Genomic DNA, 19,123 nt, shown 5'->3' with positions numbered 1-19,123 from the left:
AGATACACTGTATGTATAAAATATACACCAGATTTAGAAGACTTGGTACAAAAATAATATAAAATATCTCATGAATAGTGTTTTCATGTTATTTATATGCTGCATTAATATTATGGATATAAGAATTAAATAAAATGCATTATTAAAATTAATTCTACCTGTTTGTTTTTACTTTTTTAAAATGGCTACTAGAAATTTAAAATCACATACATGGCTTACAATTTTTTTCAGTTGGACAGGGCTAGTACAGAGGGTTAATAACAAAGTAAAGAGAAGAGACGGAAGTAAAGATTTGGACTTCATATGAAAAATAGAAATATCTTTATGTGTGGCAGAGAAAAGGTGAGTAAGACTGGGACTAATAAAAGGATAACTCAAAGATTTGCTTTCATCCTCATCCCAGGTTAATTTCTCCAAAATAAGTGAGAATTCTGATATAAAGAAAGGATGGATCAAAGATAACAAGTTTACATTTAACAGTAAAAACCTCATAAAAGGTTCCTTTCCTGTCATTCCTATATGTTTAGATGAGATGTGAAGAGAGAAGAATACCCAGATGACTGTCACATTTAGTTCAAAATATATTTTTTTGACTTAAGTAAAAATGTTTTAACTTTACAAGAAAAATATAGGAAATGGCAGAAAAAGCACTCGATTGGATTGGTCTTTAGAAGACATGGATTCTATCTAGTCCAGATACTGCCACTAAACAAGGGTGGCTATGGACAAGCTACCTTGCTTCTCTGAGATGCAACTGTCTCATACAGAACATAAGAGAGACAAGCACTATGATCTCTACAGCTTCAAGCATTAAAACTCAATGATTCTGCAATTTTCTGACTTACCTCGGAGATATTTCACTTTAAGATACTCTGGGCTGGCTTTCTGGCCTGGGAGAGGATCATTTAGCATAACTTTAGTTTGTGCTTTTATCCCTTCATAAAACTGTCCCATTGCAACATGGCTGAGTCCTTTCATGTACTGGCACACCTCATTATATGGCTCTAGCTGCAGACACCGCTGAGGCATTGAGGGAGAAAATGCTGCATTAGTATCCATATAGTTTAAGAAAACTTTTAAGTGCTTTATTCTTTCATCTAAAACTAGAAAAGTTTTCCCTCCAGGTTAAATCAGACCAAATACATGATCTGTAAACTGGTGTGTGGGACAAGGCAATGGTTCTTCTCTCTTTCTTTCTGTTGAGGTATAAACACTATTCTTCGCCATCCCCCATTCATTTCACTACTTTGTTGAAGAATAATTCAAGAACTCCAGTCACAGTGCTTCCGACTTACAGATGCTCACCTTGAAGTTCTTCAGGGCTTCCTGTAAGCTGCCATGGTGATAAAGCATCATTCCCCGGAGCTGGAGGGTCTGGACGTGATTCTGGTTGAGCAGCAGGGCCTTCTGAAAGCTCTCAGTGGCTGCTTCAAAATTGCCCAGTTCTCTAGGTATTTCACAATAGTTATGAGCACAGTATAGACATTTCAGTAACAAACAGAATAAGTTATCCTCAGAATTCTGGTCTAATATGCAAGGAAGATACCCTCATATGGGCATTCCCTTTTTCATTTTACCACTCTACAGGCTTTGACACATCACGTCCCACTTACTTTTTCTAAACCTTACCAGACTATAGGATAACCACAGAGCTCTGGAAATCTCTGGGGAAAATTAATTTATTGATTTCCAAAGGCAAATACTTATTCAAATCCCTTTCCCCAATTCAGGATGAGCTCCAACCCCTAAAAACATGTGTGTAAATTTTAGTATTTGGATAGAAACATACATTTCTTCTCTGGAATAAAGTATATAGGTTATAATCATATGGAGATTTATCATTCTGAATCAAATTCATAGGCTTAAAATTGTATTTTTTTCTGTCACTGGAGTTACTTCACCTAAAATCTAGTGATCATTATGTAATTTAAAATTCTGGAAAAAAGAAGTATATTTTAGAGTTGCGATCATTTCACACTGGAAATGGTTATTACTGACCAGCCTTCTTTGATATATTAAAATTTTTACAAATAAGAGAAGTAGTATATCCCATGACTCAATTTTCTATTAACAATGAATATTTAAAAAAATATAACACTTGCTTACATTTATAGCACTTTACTATTTACTAGGTGCTTTCAAATCTTTTTTCGATTTATATTCCCAACAATTCTGTGGAACAGGAAGGATAAATATCATCCCTCAAACCCAAAACAAATCCAAACACACTTTCTTCCAGTTAGTATAAGAGATCTTCCCCAACTATTGTATCAGATAAATAAGCTCCTGAATTTAATCCTTCCCGAATAAGGCACCTAACAGAGTTTTGAAGGGAATTTTTCTGTTACTGGCTTTCTTTTCTAACTTTTATAGTACCTTTATAAGTGAGAACTCTGAAGCTCAGAGAAGTTAAGGACACATAACTGCAGAATGGGCTATTGAGAACTAGAACTAAATCTCTCGACTTCTAAATCACGAGCTCCTTCTATCAGCCATGCCATCTCCTTCTCAGGTCAGAGTATAAAAATTATTGAAAGCCAAAAGTCAGAATAGTTCTACTGGGCCAGGCAATGCATGTAGTCAAGAAGCCAGGGTCTAGGCCCAACTCATTCCTGATAGAAATGCATCATAACTGTGACTTTTCCATTCCGTTACTATAGGAATCTTCAAACAGATCACAGTGATATGGGAATTAACCTTAGCTATTGCCTAAAATAGCAGCAGCATGTATATGCCACTATTCAAAAGAATAACCCTTGAAGGACTAACATTTCCAGACCAATATATACAAACCGATGTTGTTTTAAGAGATAATAATATGCCTTATGATATCCTCTGACACAGGTTCTTTCTATATTCCAGAGAAGACCTCAACAAGTATGTAAATGCCTATGTGATGTACAACGACCATCATTTTGATTAAGAAATGAATTTCTTTTTAAACATCACAACTATGTGAGGCTGTCTTGCCTCTCCTCTCTATACCCTCCCTCCTACCCCAACTATTACTGCATTACTTACCTATAGGCCTGTCCCAGACTTTTATATGCATCAATAAAATCTACTTTCTGCTTCAAAGCTTCTTTGAAGGATTCAATAGCTTCCTGTAAAAAGTATGGACAAAATTATTTCATTTGCACCACTGTTAATTTTAAAATTGAGTTTCACTTAACTCACTAAAGAACTTATATTTTACACGTGGTGTCTGAGTGATCTTTTTTTTAAATAGGAGGACTTGCAAAAAAAGAGATAGAAAGTACAACAAACTATGAGTCAGAAGGACTTAATTTCAATAGTAAACAAATGCATCACCATGAATAATAACAGAGCCTTAAGTTTCTCCCTTTCAAAATGAGAAAACAGCTTCTCACTATCTATTTCATTAGGCCTTTGACTACTGATGATATCGTCTTCATATTAATATAATTTCATTAATTAATAAAGGCCCTGTGGAACAAAAGTGAGCCTAATAGCTATGTGAAATCATTAAAATGATAGTAATTAGTAGCATTTAAAATTGAACCAACAAAAGAAACAAAAAAGCAAGCCCATCTTGAAACTGTTTATAAAATAAGCAAAAAGGCTCCTAGATTGGCTATCTGAAGGATTCCCATGATTGACAAAGAAAAAGAAACAACAAAACAGAAATCTTAACGTCGGGGGCATTTGGGGCAGGGCTTCTGCCAGCACAGCTGCAGGTGTGCGGCTGGGGAGAGAGAATGCTGTGCAGGCAGCATGCTGGAGGGAGGGGCCCAGAGGATACACAGTGACTTGGCTGCTGTGGAACTCTCTCTGTGAAAACTGTTAAGAAAATGTGCCTTTCTGTTTCAGAATCAACATCCTGGGCTTAAACCGGTATCGAATGTACTTTACCATTATGTCTTGATTATTTACTGTAACAAAAAATTATGAAGACATTTGACACATTTCCCAAGGAAAAGACGTATTTTACTTAACAGCTAGAAAGTATCATGATCTCAAATAGTTTTAATGAGAAAGACTAAAACTTCTGTGATAGATCATTTCACAGCTGATTAGATAATTCACGGCAGAAAACTACTAAAGATGTCCTATGCCTTGCACATGGTAGGCACTCAATAAATATTTAATGATTTGGTAGGTACACAAAATAGTTTTGCAAAAGCAGTAGAATCCTAATTCTTTTCAAAAGTCATTCATTCCCGTTTCTTGATTTTCCCTCGGGGGAGGGAGGAGGGCAAGAGAGGCTGGCTTTCTAACTCCTCCAAGGTGCCCATGGGGACAACCCGCTTACTAAGGTATCCAACTGACTATCTACTGTTTGGTAGAAAGATGAGAATGCATACATTTTAACATTTAAGAAATGTTATAGACCGCTCTTAATCAGGCTTCCTGCTGTGCACAGTCTTGATCTTTTAGGATTTTTATGACAGTATTTTTAATTCAACAAACATGTATTGAGCGCCTACTATGTGCCGGGGCAGTGTGAGGTACAGGGGACACAAAGACGAGCAAGTCATTATCTCTGTCCTCTAAGAACTCAGACTAGTTAGAAAGCCAACTGTTTAACCAGGTCATTAGAATGTAAACTAAGAGCTACAATAGAGATATAAGTAAAAGTCTCTGGGAATAAAGAGAAAGAAACAACTCACTGAGCCTGAGGATACCAGAACAGGCTTTACAGAGGTGAAAACTGAGCTAGGTCTTGGAGAATGAGCAGGAATTTGATAAAGAAAGAGGGCATCTTGGACAGTGGCACAGAGTGCTCGGAACTGGTGGGAAACGTGGAGTGGCAGGAGTGCAAGGTGCACGGGTGGGAGTCAGGGAGAGGGAAAAGATGGGGGACCAAGCTAGTGTGGTGCGCTTGGGCCAGAGAGGGAAGGTTCTCTGCCATGCTCCGCAGTCTGGGCATTGCCCTGCAAGCAGTGAGGACCCAGGGGCCGTAAGGAGGTGCGTGACCTCACAAAATTTACTCTTTAGAGATGATTACCACTAGCAACAACAGAGAAGACAGACTAGAGAGGGGAGAAAATGGCGCCCAATCAGCAGGTGGCTGCAGCAGTCCAGGCAAGAGATAATGAAAGCTCAAACTGAGACAGTGTCTCTGAGGAGAGAGAAGGGTCAAATTCAGGAGACATTTTTAAAGGCAAACTGAGACAGAGCTTGGGGGCTGTTTGTGTATGGGGGATGAGGAGGAAGAGCAAGTAGAAAGCTTTTAAGCTGAAGAGCCTGGGTGGAGGGCGAGAGCATTAACTAACACAAGGAAGTATAGTAGGAAGGACAGCTGCAGGGTCGGGGTCAGGGTGGGGGGTGGGAGGAGGTCATGAGTCCAGTTGGGGCGTGTTAAGTCTGGAGTGTTTGTGGACGTCTAGTGGAGATGCCCAGAGGACATCTGCTGCCCACTGCACTTACAGCATGCTTGGACGCCACAGTTCTTCAAAGTCTGATTTCTCTTCAGCTTTTAAGAGTCTTTGGTTTCAGGGTTCCTGTCTAATCACTGCACAGCTCTCTACCTCATTCTGCCAAAGAGGGGACATAGCAGAATCAAGATTTTAAGCCATTGGGAACAAAGAAACTACGTTCGAATGAATCAATCTCTAAGCATATGAACTGGCTCTGAATTCATTTGCACAGCGAATGCAATCACCATCACTTTAATCACCATCTTCCTTACTAGTCGGTGGGAAGCCATCACTCTGGGGCTGTTCATTACAACTAAGACAACAATCTCAGGTAACTCTCAGTGTAAAGGCTGATAAAAATATGTGCTCAGAACATACAATTTTTGAAATATCCTTACAACATAGATAAAACAGACAGAATTCAACACAAAAGCTTTTGCTGTTTTTTCCCTAGGAAAATCCAAAATGTCTGATATATCTACTGAATTGACAGCTGTGAAACTTGGCATGTAATACTGCCTAATATATTTCTAATGTATTATATCATAAAGTAAATAAGGAATTACCCACTTAATTAATTTCTAAATTGCTGTTGACCTGGAGAGACCACCTTTAGGATGTGAAGATAGCTCAAACTCATTGGTCCATTTAATGCTTTGTCTCTACAGTTAACAAGAGAAATAGAGATATCTAAACTAAGTTCATTAATTTAATTAAGGCATTTCACCACTGACTCAGTTTTCCAATCTGTGTAACTGGGACACCCTCGGCTCCTTCTATACTTCACGGGGATGCCGGTGGGATGAATGAGACAATACGTAAACACTCTGACCTCCTCGGACAGCAGATCTATAAAAATGCAAAGAAAAAGTTCCCATCTATTACACACATTGATGCTGTGTTTATGAACATGGTGAAAAGGAGAAAGGACCAAACAATTTCGTAAGATTGGTTCACTGAGGGGCATCTAATGCTCAGAGGATGAAAGCACTGTTTCTAGATTCTCATCATGTAGATTGGGAATAAACCGAACTGAATTTTAATCCTTGTCCAATTTGTAGTTGATGTCTCTGTTACAGCTCTTTTCTGAAAAATTCTCATTCTTAAATAACACAAAGAGCCCTGCCCACATTCCTAAACCTGGCTCATAGTTAAAAATGAAATCATTTGTTTGCATTTGTTTACTTTAAGAAACATTTTTAACCTCTTAATACTAATAGCTGGTATTTTTTTGTGTATCAAATCTTTTCCTCTTCCATGAGATAGTCAAGGGATAGACTTTGAATATAGTATTGTGACTTTGCATTTTTTTATTTTAGGTGACCAAGAGAAGATGACAGGAATAGAGGGCAGATGCAGATATGAAATAAACTGGAAAAGTCCATCTGGCAACTGCTCAAAGCACATTTAAAATAAATGCTCTCAAAGCCTATTGCTGCCCATATGAATCCTGGGGGAAGAGAGAAAGCATCCTTATTAGGACTACCCTTCACAAACTTGCAAAAAGGATATGAGGTGTGTGAGATAAAATTTGCCAGTCCTTTTTGGTTTGGTGTTTAGTGGATGGGAGTTATTTTCTTAGAGTCTATGAAACTTAGATTAAATTTTCACATGTAAAATACTCTGTAATAATTAACACCTGATTCATATTCACAGCTTGTAAAGTACTTTTCACACACATTATTTTATTTAATTCTCACAATAACTTTAAGAGGCAGAGAGTAGAATCATTTCTACCCGACAGATGTGGAAGGAGAAGCTGAAAGAGTTTAAGTAATTTGTCCAGTGGTACGTAATAAAATTCTGAGCGAGAGCTCAAACCAAGGCCTTCCAACTGCAAATTCAATGCTCTGTGCTTGAAACTCATTTATTGTGCTAATACTTACTGAGCACCTACTATGTGACAGGCACTGTCCGTAACACTGAGGATTTACAACACGCAGCCTTGTTAAAGGTAGATCTCTCCCCACCCTCCAAATGTGTATGTGTGTGTGATCCTCAGAACTGTTTTCACCAGTAAAACGCATGTTCTTTCTGCCAGAGGACCTTCCCTGCCACAGGCTATTGAAATTCTTCACAGCTTTCAAAGTTCAGGTTAAGTACAACCTTCTCTGAAGACTCTCCTGACTTCCAGGTCAGAAAGAAGTGTTTTTCACCTATACAGGCTGACTGTATCTGGCTCTTGGGCCAGCCTGTCTTCAGTTGGGCAGTTCTGATGCGTCCTGTACTAGAGGGTCTACCCAGTACCACGCCTTAGGCACTGAGGAGGCCAAGGAGAGACCCAGAGCTCCACTCTCAGCTGGGTTTCTGGCCCCTCACTCTTGGCCTAAGATAAGCCTGCTGTACAACAGGTTCTCAACACGTGCTCAGAGAATGTAGAATCAAGGGCAGGAGGAAGGGACAGGCTGCAGGTGACATTTCTACCCCACACTTTGAGTCAGTTTGGACAATGGCTTTCCTGTTTCCCTCAACTGCCCCTCCCAACGGCAGTCTTCAAGGGACAGTAATATGATCAACCGCAGCAATGTCTTCCAGACTGCTCCTGTAGCCTCCGGAGGAGCCAGGACAAGTCCCCCACTGCCCCGCCGTCGTCTGACCTGGAACGCTACCAGTGTCTCCTCATCAGTCTCTCTTTCCCTGACCTCCTCAGCCACCATCATGTCAGAATCCACTTCCCAAATGATAGATTTGGTCTCAACTCTATATTTTCCCCCAAATCTAGATTTTACAGCTCCTCTGGGCCTGAAAATTAAAGTCAAAATGCTTAGCATAGTACTCCAGACATTTTTAGGACCTCCCCTCAACCAACTTTCCAGCCCCATTTCCCTTACACTCAAACGCATCTATTTGCTGCTCCATGAACTAGCCGTATTTCTATGTTTCTACGTCATCACTCATGCTTTCGTCTCTGCCTAAAGGGCCTTCTTCCCCCACCTAATCCTACCCCCCCTTCAAGGTCCAGGACAAAGTCCACTTGTTCTCTGGAACTTTCTCTAACTCCGTAGTTTAAATGAATCTTTCTTATCTCTGTTCCCAAAGCACTTTGTTTATATTACTTTCTTTTAGTTTAAATGAATCTTTCTTATCTCTGTTCCCAAAGCACTTTGTTTATATTACTTTCTTTAGCGTATTTGCCATATGAGAAATTCTATGTGGAAAAAACCTTTGTAAACTGTACCCTTTGTAAGTGTCAAGTATTATTCTGCCTCTTACTAACCTTGACCTTCTCTCCTTCTGCACCTGCTTTCTAGTACCTACCAAATAGTAGGAGCTCAATAAATATGTTGATTCAAACTATTTTCTAAAATAAACCAATTAGGTGGACACTTGGGACACCATTTTAAGACATGCCAAACTAAATTCCACTAAATTCTTCCCACCCACAAAAGCAAAGCAGAATCATTATACGGTACACATATTGTACAACACTTTCACCTTCAAAAGTCCTCTGTGAAAGAAAGTTAAACCTTTGTATAGCATAGCTATAGGCTGGTTTTTGTTCAGTTCTAAGGACTGCTGAAAGTCTTCGTGGGCTGTTGCATAGTCCTACAAAAAGGAGAGTGGAAAAAATATAAAGTAGCATTCGTTAGACATTTGGACGTTTCCTACTTTTGACTGGTAGAGAAAAAAATCCCAATTCATTCTGTGCTCTTTTTGGGTTTGTATTAGTTGAATGCTTATACTCTTTGCTGAAATAGTTGATTTTCTTAGGAAACTGATGGGAAAAACTCACAAAGGTTTAATTTAAGCGTACTGTCTCAACTACAAAAAGAATATCATTTTAAATACTGTTAAAGTCATAATCTGTTAGAGAAACTTTACAAATTATTTTCTGGGACTAGCATTTTATTATACTGAATTCTTCTAAAATAATTGTGCCATAGACCAACCTTAAAATGTGCTATGCCGAGATTTTTTAAATTTTGCAATAGGTTTTTTTCTTTTGCAATAGAAAAAGGTTAAAATTACTGTAAGCCCACAAAAATAACTGTGGCAATCATAAATACCATTACAATGATAAAAGATAATCTTGTTGGATTTGGGTCACTTACATAGTGACCCATAGTGACATGTGGGAAGCCAGGTTATTTTGGGTTATGGCTCTTGGGTTGTGATACCCCCCAAAATTCAAACTGTACCTCTAAGTTTAATAATATTCACATTGATAACATGCTCACCTGCTTCCCTGTGCTGGCATTTGCAAGAAAGCTTGAAACATAATCTATGAACCAAATTTCTCTTCCTGTTTCTCCCTCTTTCTCTTTTTCTCCTAGTCCAGAATTAGTTACTGCTGACAGCTCAAGCAAGAAAATGTGTTCTTGGTACTTAATATTTCCCCACCAGGTTCAACTTCAGCTAACAAAAAAGGTTTTATCACTGTCTTGTATCACAAACATATTATTATACAGCCCCAACCCAAATCTATCAAAGAGTGGCTTCCTGAAGTAGAAGGAAAGTGAAATCTTTACCCTCATGAAAGGAAATGTTTCAAGGCAGCGATAACTCACCTCTGATATGAAGTACAGGGTCCCCCTGTGTCTGTACAGCCGTGCTGAGGGCTGAAGTTGGATAGCTTTAGTGAGATCATTCACTGCTTCATTAATTCGTCCCAGAGGGGAAAGAATCTATAAACCCAAAAATGTAATTAGGGAAGAAAAATTCCAACGATCAACCCTAAAACTGCCAACGCTTTTGACTTTTCAATTCCACTTCACCACATTCCACTTACAATAGAGTACTCTCTCGGCAGACTGGAATCCTTGACCCCACGTACTATGCACTGAGGTTCAAAGTCAACAAGCTGAGGGGCCACTATCTTCATCCAGCCAAGGGGAAGGCTGATAAACTATGACTGCAGCAATTGCTGTGTCATTGTTTCACATTCTGGGTTATAAGAGATGTTGCTTCTCTTGAAATGTGACCATTTTTTCCTCAACCTATTAATTATCTTTCAAAACAAAATCTGGCGTGTCAAAATTAATCTGAAAGGTGACTTTGAACCATTAAAAGAGAGAAATTGTTGGACACAGATCAGAGTCCTCTATGGTCTTTAGCTGTGTCCTCTGTGGTCATAAGTGCTGAATGACAGTTTCTAAGATTCCAGGTGTTCTGCAAGCCCTTTTGTGTTAACAACTCTCTACTCATCAGTCATGATCTGGAAAGCAGGAGAAAAGACATTTGCAAGCCTGTATGGAAAGCTCTTTTGATCCAGCGATCAGCTATGTTCAGGCAACAACGGCAATACAGAAGACAGTTCAGAATGCAAAAGTACACAAAAAAGACGTAAAAAATCCAAAATGGGTATCACTATTCGTGCAGTCAAGCGTAAGCATTTTATCCTTAAATTAGGGTTAATTTTGTTCTTATAATATAGGTCATTTCCATCAAGTTTTACTAACTGGATTCCTACTCTGCAGGAACTTAAAACCAGCAAAAGTGAATGGGTTCAGGCAGGCACATAACCAGTGGCAAGAATCACAACTCAGAAAGAGGAAAGAAATGGAATACACGCCTGAGAATTCAAAGAGCATAATGGTCTGGGGTTTTGGAAGAAAAAACATGCCTACCTAGTTTATTAACCCCTAGGTACATAACTGAATTATCACCTTCCAGCACAGCAATCAATATGCATAATAATAGGCTGAGTAACTAAAAAAGGTTAAATTATGTTCATTCAATATAGACTATTTCAGAAAGTATGATATGAAAGTGACAGATTTCTCATAAAATAATTTCTGACATATATAAATGGTATGCTATCATTCAGCTGGAAAAATCACTACGTAGTGACATTATTGCTCAGTAATGCCAGATAAAAGGAGTATTACCACATATTTCTAAGATAATTGAAAAGTACTTTTTGACTACCAATATCATTTTTGGGTACACAATTAGCTTTTTATTAGATATACAAATTTTTTAGAGCTGCTAAATAAGTCTTCTAAGTACACAATTAAATTCATGCTTTATCATAACATTTTAACATCACATCAGAGTTATGGAGGGAGAAAGCATCAGCACCCCGTCGCTGGAGGAGACGATCACCAAATTAGCCGCCTAATGCTCACACCAACCAGACTCTCAGCAGCAAGGGATAAATTACAGTCACTTACCCCTTGGGGTTACAATCCAAAATAGACAAGAGACGATGAATTATATCATTAATTGAGAAGAATTTTATTCAGAAAGTCAAATCCCCAATAAAAAATAAAATTCACTTTAAGAAACTGAACTACAACTCGACACTATTAATTTTGAGGACAAAAATATCACAAATACAGTTTTTAAATTACCAAAACAGTTGGGGGGGAGTCATTTTTTCCTTTAGTTCAACTATGAAATCCCACCAGATCAGAGGATGAAAAGTTAAGTTTTATTCAGACTGAATACATTAATATAAATTCTGAAGCATTTAACATGGCTAAATGCGCAGTAAAATAAATACAACATGAAACCTGGATAGTTTACTCTTATTTCATGAAAATGATAAAATGAACACACTTCATTTAAAAATATGAAAAACAGTGACTTCGCACACGCTTTTTCTTTGATCTGAACCTCCTTCCCCACCTTGTCCCCCAAGACATGGGATCTGATCGGCTCTATCATCACCTCTTAAAGTGAGGCCTCCACAAACACTCTGAACATCCCTCCCTTCGCCAAGTTCTCCCAGAACTCCAGCAGGCCCTGCCTTTCTGTTCCTGAACAAGCACCTCCTCTTAGTGTCTACCGTCACAAGTATTACCTGGTATTTTCACCACACGTTACCTCTCTGTCTCCCCCTCAAGTCAAAAGTTCCTTCAAGGCCTGGTTATAGTCACCCTTACCTGATCTATGTGTCTAGGTATATAGGTACACCCCTTATGAATTATATATAACCATGAACGCACACATACCCACATATACACATACACTTCTAAAGGCTATAGATTTTATTTGGACCATACTGTCATATTGTTTTGCTAAAGTATGTCATATACACAGTAAACAACAAGTGTGATTTATTTTTCAATGAACATTTATAGTACTAGTATACATCATAACTACATATTTTAATACTAAATATTACTATTAAATGTTACATCAGGAGTATCACTTGCCCCATAGTTTTCTAGTAATTTCAACCATGTTAAAGGCATTAAGTATCTATGGAGGAAAACACAATAGCTATGAGGGAGCTCTAAAATTTACAAGTAATAAAATAATAGGAAAAAAAAAAATCTCAGATTCAACTAATCCAATAATGACAGAGGGAAAAAGAAAACCACACTCACTTCTGCTCGCTGCTCAAATACCTCTGGACGATCTGGTTCCAAGGTAATTACTCGGCTCAGTTCAAACAGAGCAAGATCAGCATTCTTAATGTCCTTGAAAAGGTATTAGCTTAGTATGAGATATACTGTTACTCAAAACCAGGTTGAATAGATTTTCTGAAAAAACTAATAATTTAGTGATGATATAACTACTTATTTAGAAACAAATATGAACTTAGCTTCTGTACAAGACATCTGCCAAGTTAAATAAGTTATATCACAATTATTTAACTCACTCAAGTCTATCTACCCATGAATAGCACCTTGGATCTGGCTACCTATCACAAATTCCACAGACGGTAGGATATTTTCTAAATTTAACCTATTTAAGCACTGAATCACCAAATTTCAAGGGATGACTATGTAGATAGCAGCATGTGAAATGATGCTGACCAGTGGTGATGTAGGAACAGAAAGGGGCCAAGTCAGTGTCAATCAAAACCCCTAAGCCTATACACCTACACCTTAAGAAGTCTAGGTAAGTTCTCCTTAAAATTTGCATGTTACTTTTAGATTAAAAATACATGAGCACGTTACTTTTACATTAAAAATGTATTAAAGATACAAGCAAATTTCATGTCAAGATATAAAATTAAAAGAGATGAGAGTTAGGAAGCAGCAGCTTATCTCTGACGTTTACTAAGACAACTTCAGTCATTTACTGACGCTCTGAGTAGCTACGGTTTTTTATTGATGCTCTGAATGTAACACTGTTTCCTTCCTAAACACCTCTTTCATTCCCAAATCTGAGTTCATTCTCAGTCCTCTATGTCTCAGAAGTATACAAATATTATATAAAATTTCTCCAATAGGCCAGCACCCGATTGGCAAAGATACAAAAGTGATATTTCTCCCTCAAAGCATAATTTCATTCGAATATTTTTAACATACAATAAGACAATACATATAATGTTCTAGACTGAAAATGTGGAGATGTGAATCTTAGACTATTTCATTATTTACTATATAACCTCTAGAAAGTCTTTATTTTATACCATGGTGCCTTTGAGCAAAATATACTTATTACAACCTCTCCCTGCATTCCTCAGAGAAATAAGGGGGAAAAGGCTATAAAGACAAACCTATCTGGAGAAAGCATAATATGTGATAACAAGTAAAAATAAATTTTACAAAAAACACTTTTGTTCTTTTATTTGGCCTTTAAAAATTGTGACAAGAACTCAAACTCTGAGTCCTACTGCACTATTGATGCATAATCTCCATTTTTTCAATGAATATTTCTTGGGAATTCAGTCATGGTTTTGTACTTTTCTTAATCTATGTCTAGTTCACCAAAAATAAGGTTTAGGCTGGCAGGGGCTGTCCTTCTGGAGTAGAACGTATGGCAAAACTGACTTCGGGAGACTTGGGTAAAAATTCCCGGTCCACCACTCCCTAGCCATTTGATCTGGAGTACATCCTCTATTGCCATTTCCTTGTTTGTGAACTGGAACGACACTACTGCAAGTCCCATCAGAGCTCAGTGAACAGAGAGCGGCTCTCTCGGAACCCTGGTCCGTGTCAGGTCATGTAGGCACTATGGCAAGCGTAGCTATTCCATACTCACATGTAGTCCCTTCTTTCCATAGGCTATCCCTCGGCCATAAATTGCACTAACCAGATCAGGCTCCTCCTAGTCAGACCAAAACAGAAACACGTCAAAAACTATAAACAAAAAAAAAAAAATCAGTTTCTGCTTAAAGCACGTTAATGCCACAAAAGAGAGCTCTACTTCTTTATGCTGTCACCACTCAGACGTCAATACGCGGTCCCCAACCAGAAAAGTCTGTATTCTTAAACTCATTTGAATGAGACACGTAATAAGAGCTTTGCATTTAAAAAAAAAAAGAGAGAGAACCAATATTACTGAGCTCTGTGATAGTTTCTTTCACATAGTCATCTTATTTAAAATGTAATCCTCTCAACAAGTCTATGATTGGCAGCATTGTCATCACGTCTTAGAGAGAAAACGGAGGCTCCGAGAAGTAAACAGATATGAGTAAAGGATTGGATAACGTCTCTTCCTAGTTTGTCTCCTTTCAAAGTCATGAAATAATCTGAAAAGGAAAGAATCTCTCAGTGCCAACACAATGAGGCACAAGAAAAGAGTTGGCTCCACAAACTGTTGGGGATTAATACAGTACTTTACATTGATGGTTCAGAATTAAAAACCAGACCCCTTCTGCAACCTGCTCTCAGATGGACTGGATGAAACACTTCTCAGGCCCAAGGACAGCATCTGCTGCCCCTGCCATTGCTCCCTCACATAGGTCAGTGGGTATGAACTGTCCTATTTGCCGAGTGAAATGCTTCTCATCTTCACTTAGCCTTTGCAATTTTCACGTCTCCTCTCTTTCTCTATACATTTAAGAAGAGTAAACAGCCTCTGGCTGTAAGGTCCTGCATGAAACTCTTGAGACTGCTTCAGAATTTAACAACTGTACCATAGGAGGCACTTTATAGACCAATCTATTGTTCAGCTTCAAGTCTGAGATAGGGTGTCTGCTAGTATTGCAAAAAAAAGAACAAATCAACTTCAACGCTGAGTAAATGGGAAAAACAAAGGAGAGGATGCCATGCATTGAACAAAAAAGGTTACTTTAAATAGAATAAGGTGCATCTCCATCAAGTGGCAGACTGGTGTATCATGGATCAGAACCCAGCCAGCAGACTGGCCTCGTGGTGTATGAAAACTGCAAAAATTGAAGTAAACAATTACAGATTTCTAGCTTCTCTTGGAAAATCAAAAGATCCAACAAAGATAGGCCTACATTTTGGCATTCTCACATGACAAAAAAATAACTAGAGCTAAGTCCCGGCTGCCTTTAGATGAGGGGTGTGTATTCACCACAAGCCCACCCATCACCTCCACACTACATCAATTCACTTTTATTTAAATTGCTCCTTTAAGTCACCTCCCCGGCTCCTGTATAGTTTTGGATTTGTGATTTATAACTTATATGTACCTGGCACGAAAGGCTGTCCACGCTATTTGCTAAGTGGAGAAAAACACAAGTTACAGAACTACAGAGGAACGGTGGTCACTTCTTATAAATAATTCCTACATGTAATTGTGTGGGTCAGTATGTGCACAGGAAAAAGCTCTCCAAAATACTAACATTAGTTATCTCTGAGGAGTGAGATTAGTAGATATGTTCCCATTCTACTTACACAGTTATATTCCTTTTAATTGCTTAAAACAAACATGTATACATTTATAATCAGAAAAAAGATGCTTTAATATATATTATAGAAAACAGAAAATTTTATTACAAATAAAAATATTTATTTAAATAAACAAATAGGAAATTGATTACAAATTAAAGAAAATTTAGAAAAGGAAGGAAACCACAAAAAACAAAGTAAAGGACAGCCTACAATGCTGCCATCTAGAAATAACACTTTAAACATGTAAATATCCTTCCTGGCTTAAAGAAAGGCAGAGCAAATCGTTTAGAGGCAGAGGGATACAGGTACAGAGGGAGAGGAGGAGCAGGAAAAACAGTTACCCACTGGAGGATTAAAGTAAGACTGTCTTCATGTTTTTCTACAGCAATAATACCTGCCAGAAGATACAACAGTCACCAGAACAGCACCTCAGCCACACTGGGGGTGGGGGTGAAACCCACATAGCTCAGCCCTGTGGTGACATTTTCCAGGGAGAGGAAAACCTACTCTCAGATTTGTAACATCTCAAGATATACCATTCAAGAAGCTTTTCTCCTAAAACTGAGAAAAATTTTATACCAGATGACCAAGAAGTGAATCAGAAAAAGGTAGATTTAAATAAATAGTTATTCCACTGATGACTGGCATCTCCATACATCCTGTGATGAGGGCCAGCCACTCGGGGAGTCACCTCCATCTCCCCAGGCAACACATCTACTCACGAAACCCTGGCAGTTTCACCTCCTGAACATACCTGGTGTCTCTCCCTCCCGATCAGCTCCTGCCCCATCTGAAGCCTTCCTCTCTCACTTAGGCTACTGCAGTTGCCTTAACCATCTTCCTGCTTCCTCCCATCTGGCCTCCAGACCCACACTATGAGATATCTATCTAACACTAGAGTCCGATCATGTCACTCTCCTGGCTGAAATTATTCATGGGCTCCTGAAAACCTACAACAGCAACATGCAAGCATTTTTTAAATCTAACCCACAGTAAGAAATACATTCTACATTGTAACCCAGTACACACACACACATACACATGTATATAACATACACATACACACACATATCAGTAAAAAAGTTTCACTAAGTCATACCTAGCCTTACCATGCACAATGTAATCTGATATTTTCTAGTCTAACGTATTTCATTTTTTAAGAAGTACTAGTCTTGACTCGCCAACTAATTTCAGGCCCTACTAAAGGGTAGCAACTCACAATTTGAAAAACAATGAGGTAACATCTAAATGCTTTTGTACAAAATACAGATCATTTTCCTGCCTTACCGTTCAGCCTCATCTCCTTCCACTCTCCCACTCAAAATTCATATTCTAGACAAGAGCACTAATAGTTGCCTAGATACAACATGCTCTCCCAAGCTCAGTGTACTGGCAAATGCTATTCCATCTGCCTGAAAAACCCACCCGTTGCCTCTGTGCCCAAGAAAGTGCTTTCTATCCTTTATGTCTCAGCTCAAACACTACCTCTTTCCTGACTCCTTCCAGACTTCCCTGGAAAATAAATATGCTCCTTCTCCTCTGTTCCAACTATATGTTGTACAGACGTCAGTCATGCATTCAACAAATATTTACTCAGGGCCAGCTATTAGCCATGTCCGATTCTATGTGCTAGGAATACCATAGTAAGCAAAAACCAACACAGAAAGCAAAAGATTCTTGCCATCTTGGAGCACAGCCAAAGAATCACAAATATAAATATAAAGTTACATCTTCACTAAGTGCTAGAGTAGTAAATGGTTCTTTTAGAAAATGCATAAAGATCTAAACAAGGTTAAGAAGGGTTCCCTAAGGAAGAGATACCTGGGCTGAGATCTGTAGGGGGTGGGGGAATCCCAGAGTGGCTGGTCCAGGCAGAGGGAGCAGACTGTGCAAAGGCCCCGAGGGAAGCAGGGAACACGGCATCTGTTCCAAGATGAGGCTGGAGAGGTAGGAAGGGACCTTATTAAGGATTTTATCTTAACCTAAAAGCAACAGCAAAGGATGTGTGTTTAAGGTGCAAGTGTATGTAATAGTGTGCGCATGTGCAGAGTGTGAGGCGATGAGCCAGGAAACAATGGCCGCATCAATCATCTGGCAGATGAGAGCAGCTTGGTAGTGGTTTGGACAGAGCCAGGAGATGGATGCAGGAGATACTTAAGAGGTACACAGGGGCCAGCCCGGTGGCGCAGTGGTTAAGTTCACACATTCTGCTTCTCGGCAGCCCGGGGTTCGCTGGTTCAGATCCCGGGTGCGGACATGGCACCGCTTGGCACACCATGCTGTGGTAGGCATCCCACACATAAAGTAGAGGAAGATGGGCACAGATGTTAGCTTAGGGCCAGGCTTCCTCAGCAAAAAGAGGAGGACTGGCAGTAGTTAGCTCAGGGCTAATTTTCCTCACACACACACAAAAAAGAAGTATACAGACAGAGTTGGTGATGAAGTAAGTAGCACACAGATGTGTGGAGCATGTGGACTCATGCAACCCAGTGGAGGTGGTGCTGTTCCCAGAGCTGGGCAGCACTGGACTATGACCAGAGATTCTTCTTCAGTTGTGGGTGGGGTATGTGAAGGGATCAGGGGAGAGAATGTAGTTGATCTGGAACCTTTGAACTGAAGATGCCTTTCAGACATCTTAGCAGATATTCTTCCATTAAAGTAATTCTCTTATTACATTATTTTGCATTTGCAAGTCTGTCACCACACTGCAATACAATATCCTTGAGGGTATGTCTTTCCATCTTTGGATTTGTGGCACCTAGCACAGTGCCTGGCACATGGTAAGTCTTCACACATGGCAGTTAGTATTTAGCAACAGACACTGGCCATATGTTAGGCAGCTAAGAACATCTCAATGAGTATTAAACGCATTCAGATCAAAGTCAGCTCTGCCTGGCCTGTTCTCCTCATAGCGGAAGCAAGCAGGACAACACAGCTAGAAGTCACGGCATGCAGCCGATGGGGGAAAAAGGCCAGATCCAGGGTTCAATGAGACAAAGCTGTATGACGTGTGCCATGGGAATGGCTTCTGCTGGGCCACCAGCTATGGCAGTTGTAACGTTTTTACAGCGATTAAAAACTTTAAACCTTTAAAAAATACCCATTGAAAAGTCTGCAATAGTTGAAATATCTGAACACTAACAACTTCCTGAAATCAGTCGTCATTGTTTTGGTCCCAGGATTTGACGTGTGGCCCCCACTGGCACAGTGCTGCAGTGGCCCCATATGTAGTCCTCCCCCTCTCCCTGAATCACCCCCAGG

At 39.1% G+C, this 19,123-nt stretch overlaps 1 protein-coding gene across 22 annotated transcripts in view; it reads right to left on the bottom strand.

Moving 5' to 3' along the window:
* The window catches only part of TTC13 (tetratricopeptide repeat domain 13), a 79,376-nt gene that overhangs the window by 26,602 nt on the left and 33,651 nt on the right, over nucleotides 1-19,123 (bottom strand). For 7 of the 22 annotated variants that reach the window (XR_011423834.1, XR_011423807.1, XR_011423833.1 and 4 more), the window contains exons 5-11: nucleotides 14,262-14,327; nucleotides 12,656-12,748; nucleotides 9,890-10,006; nucleotides 8,817-8,927; nucleotides 3,022-3,104; nucleotides 1,306-1,447; nucleotides 846-1,020 (exon numbers count right to left, since the gene is read on the bottom strand). Coding sequence is in view for 12 of the 22 variants with exons in the window: in XM_023647760.2 (XP_023503528.1) it covers nucleotides 846-1,020; nucleotides 1,306-1,447; nucleotides 3,022-3,104; nucleotides 8,817-8,927; nucleotides 9,890-10,006; nucleotides 12,656-12,748; nucleotides 14,262-14,327 (787 nt within the window). In the remaining 10 variants the exon portion in view is untranslated. Of the gene's footprint in view, nucleotides 1-845; nucleotides 1,021-1,305; nucleotides 1,448-3,021; nucleotides 3,105-8,816; nucleotides 8,928-9,889; nucleotides 10,007-12,655; nucleotides 12,749-14,261; nucleotides 14,328-17,683; nucleotides 17,802-19,123 lie in introns of all 22 variants that reach the window. The other 15 variants (XR_011423810.1, XR_011423811.1, XM_070229293.1 and 12 more) reach the window with 5 other exon arrangements.

Source organism: Equus caballus, chromosome 1 (assembly GCF_041296265.1).
Source record: "Equus caballus isolate H_3958 breed thoroughbred chromosome 1, TB-T2T, whole genome shotgun sequence".
Taxonomy (NCBI): Eukaryota; Metazoa; Chordata; class Mammalia; order Perissodactyla; family Equidae; genus Equus; species Equus caballus.
The sequence above is the reverse complement of the archived record's forward strand: the minus strand, read 5'-3'. Positions and strand labels throughout refer to the sequence as shown.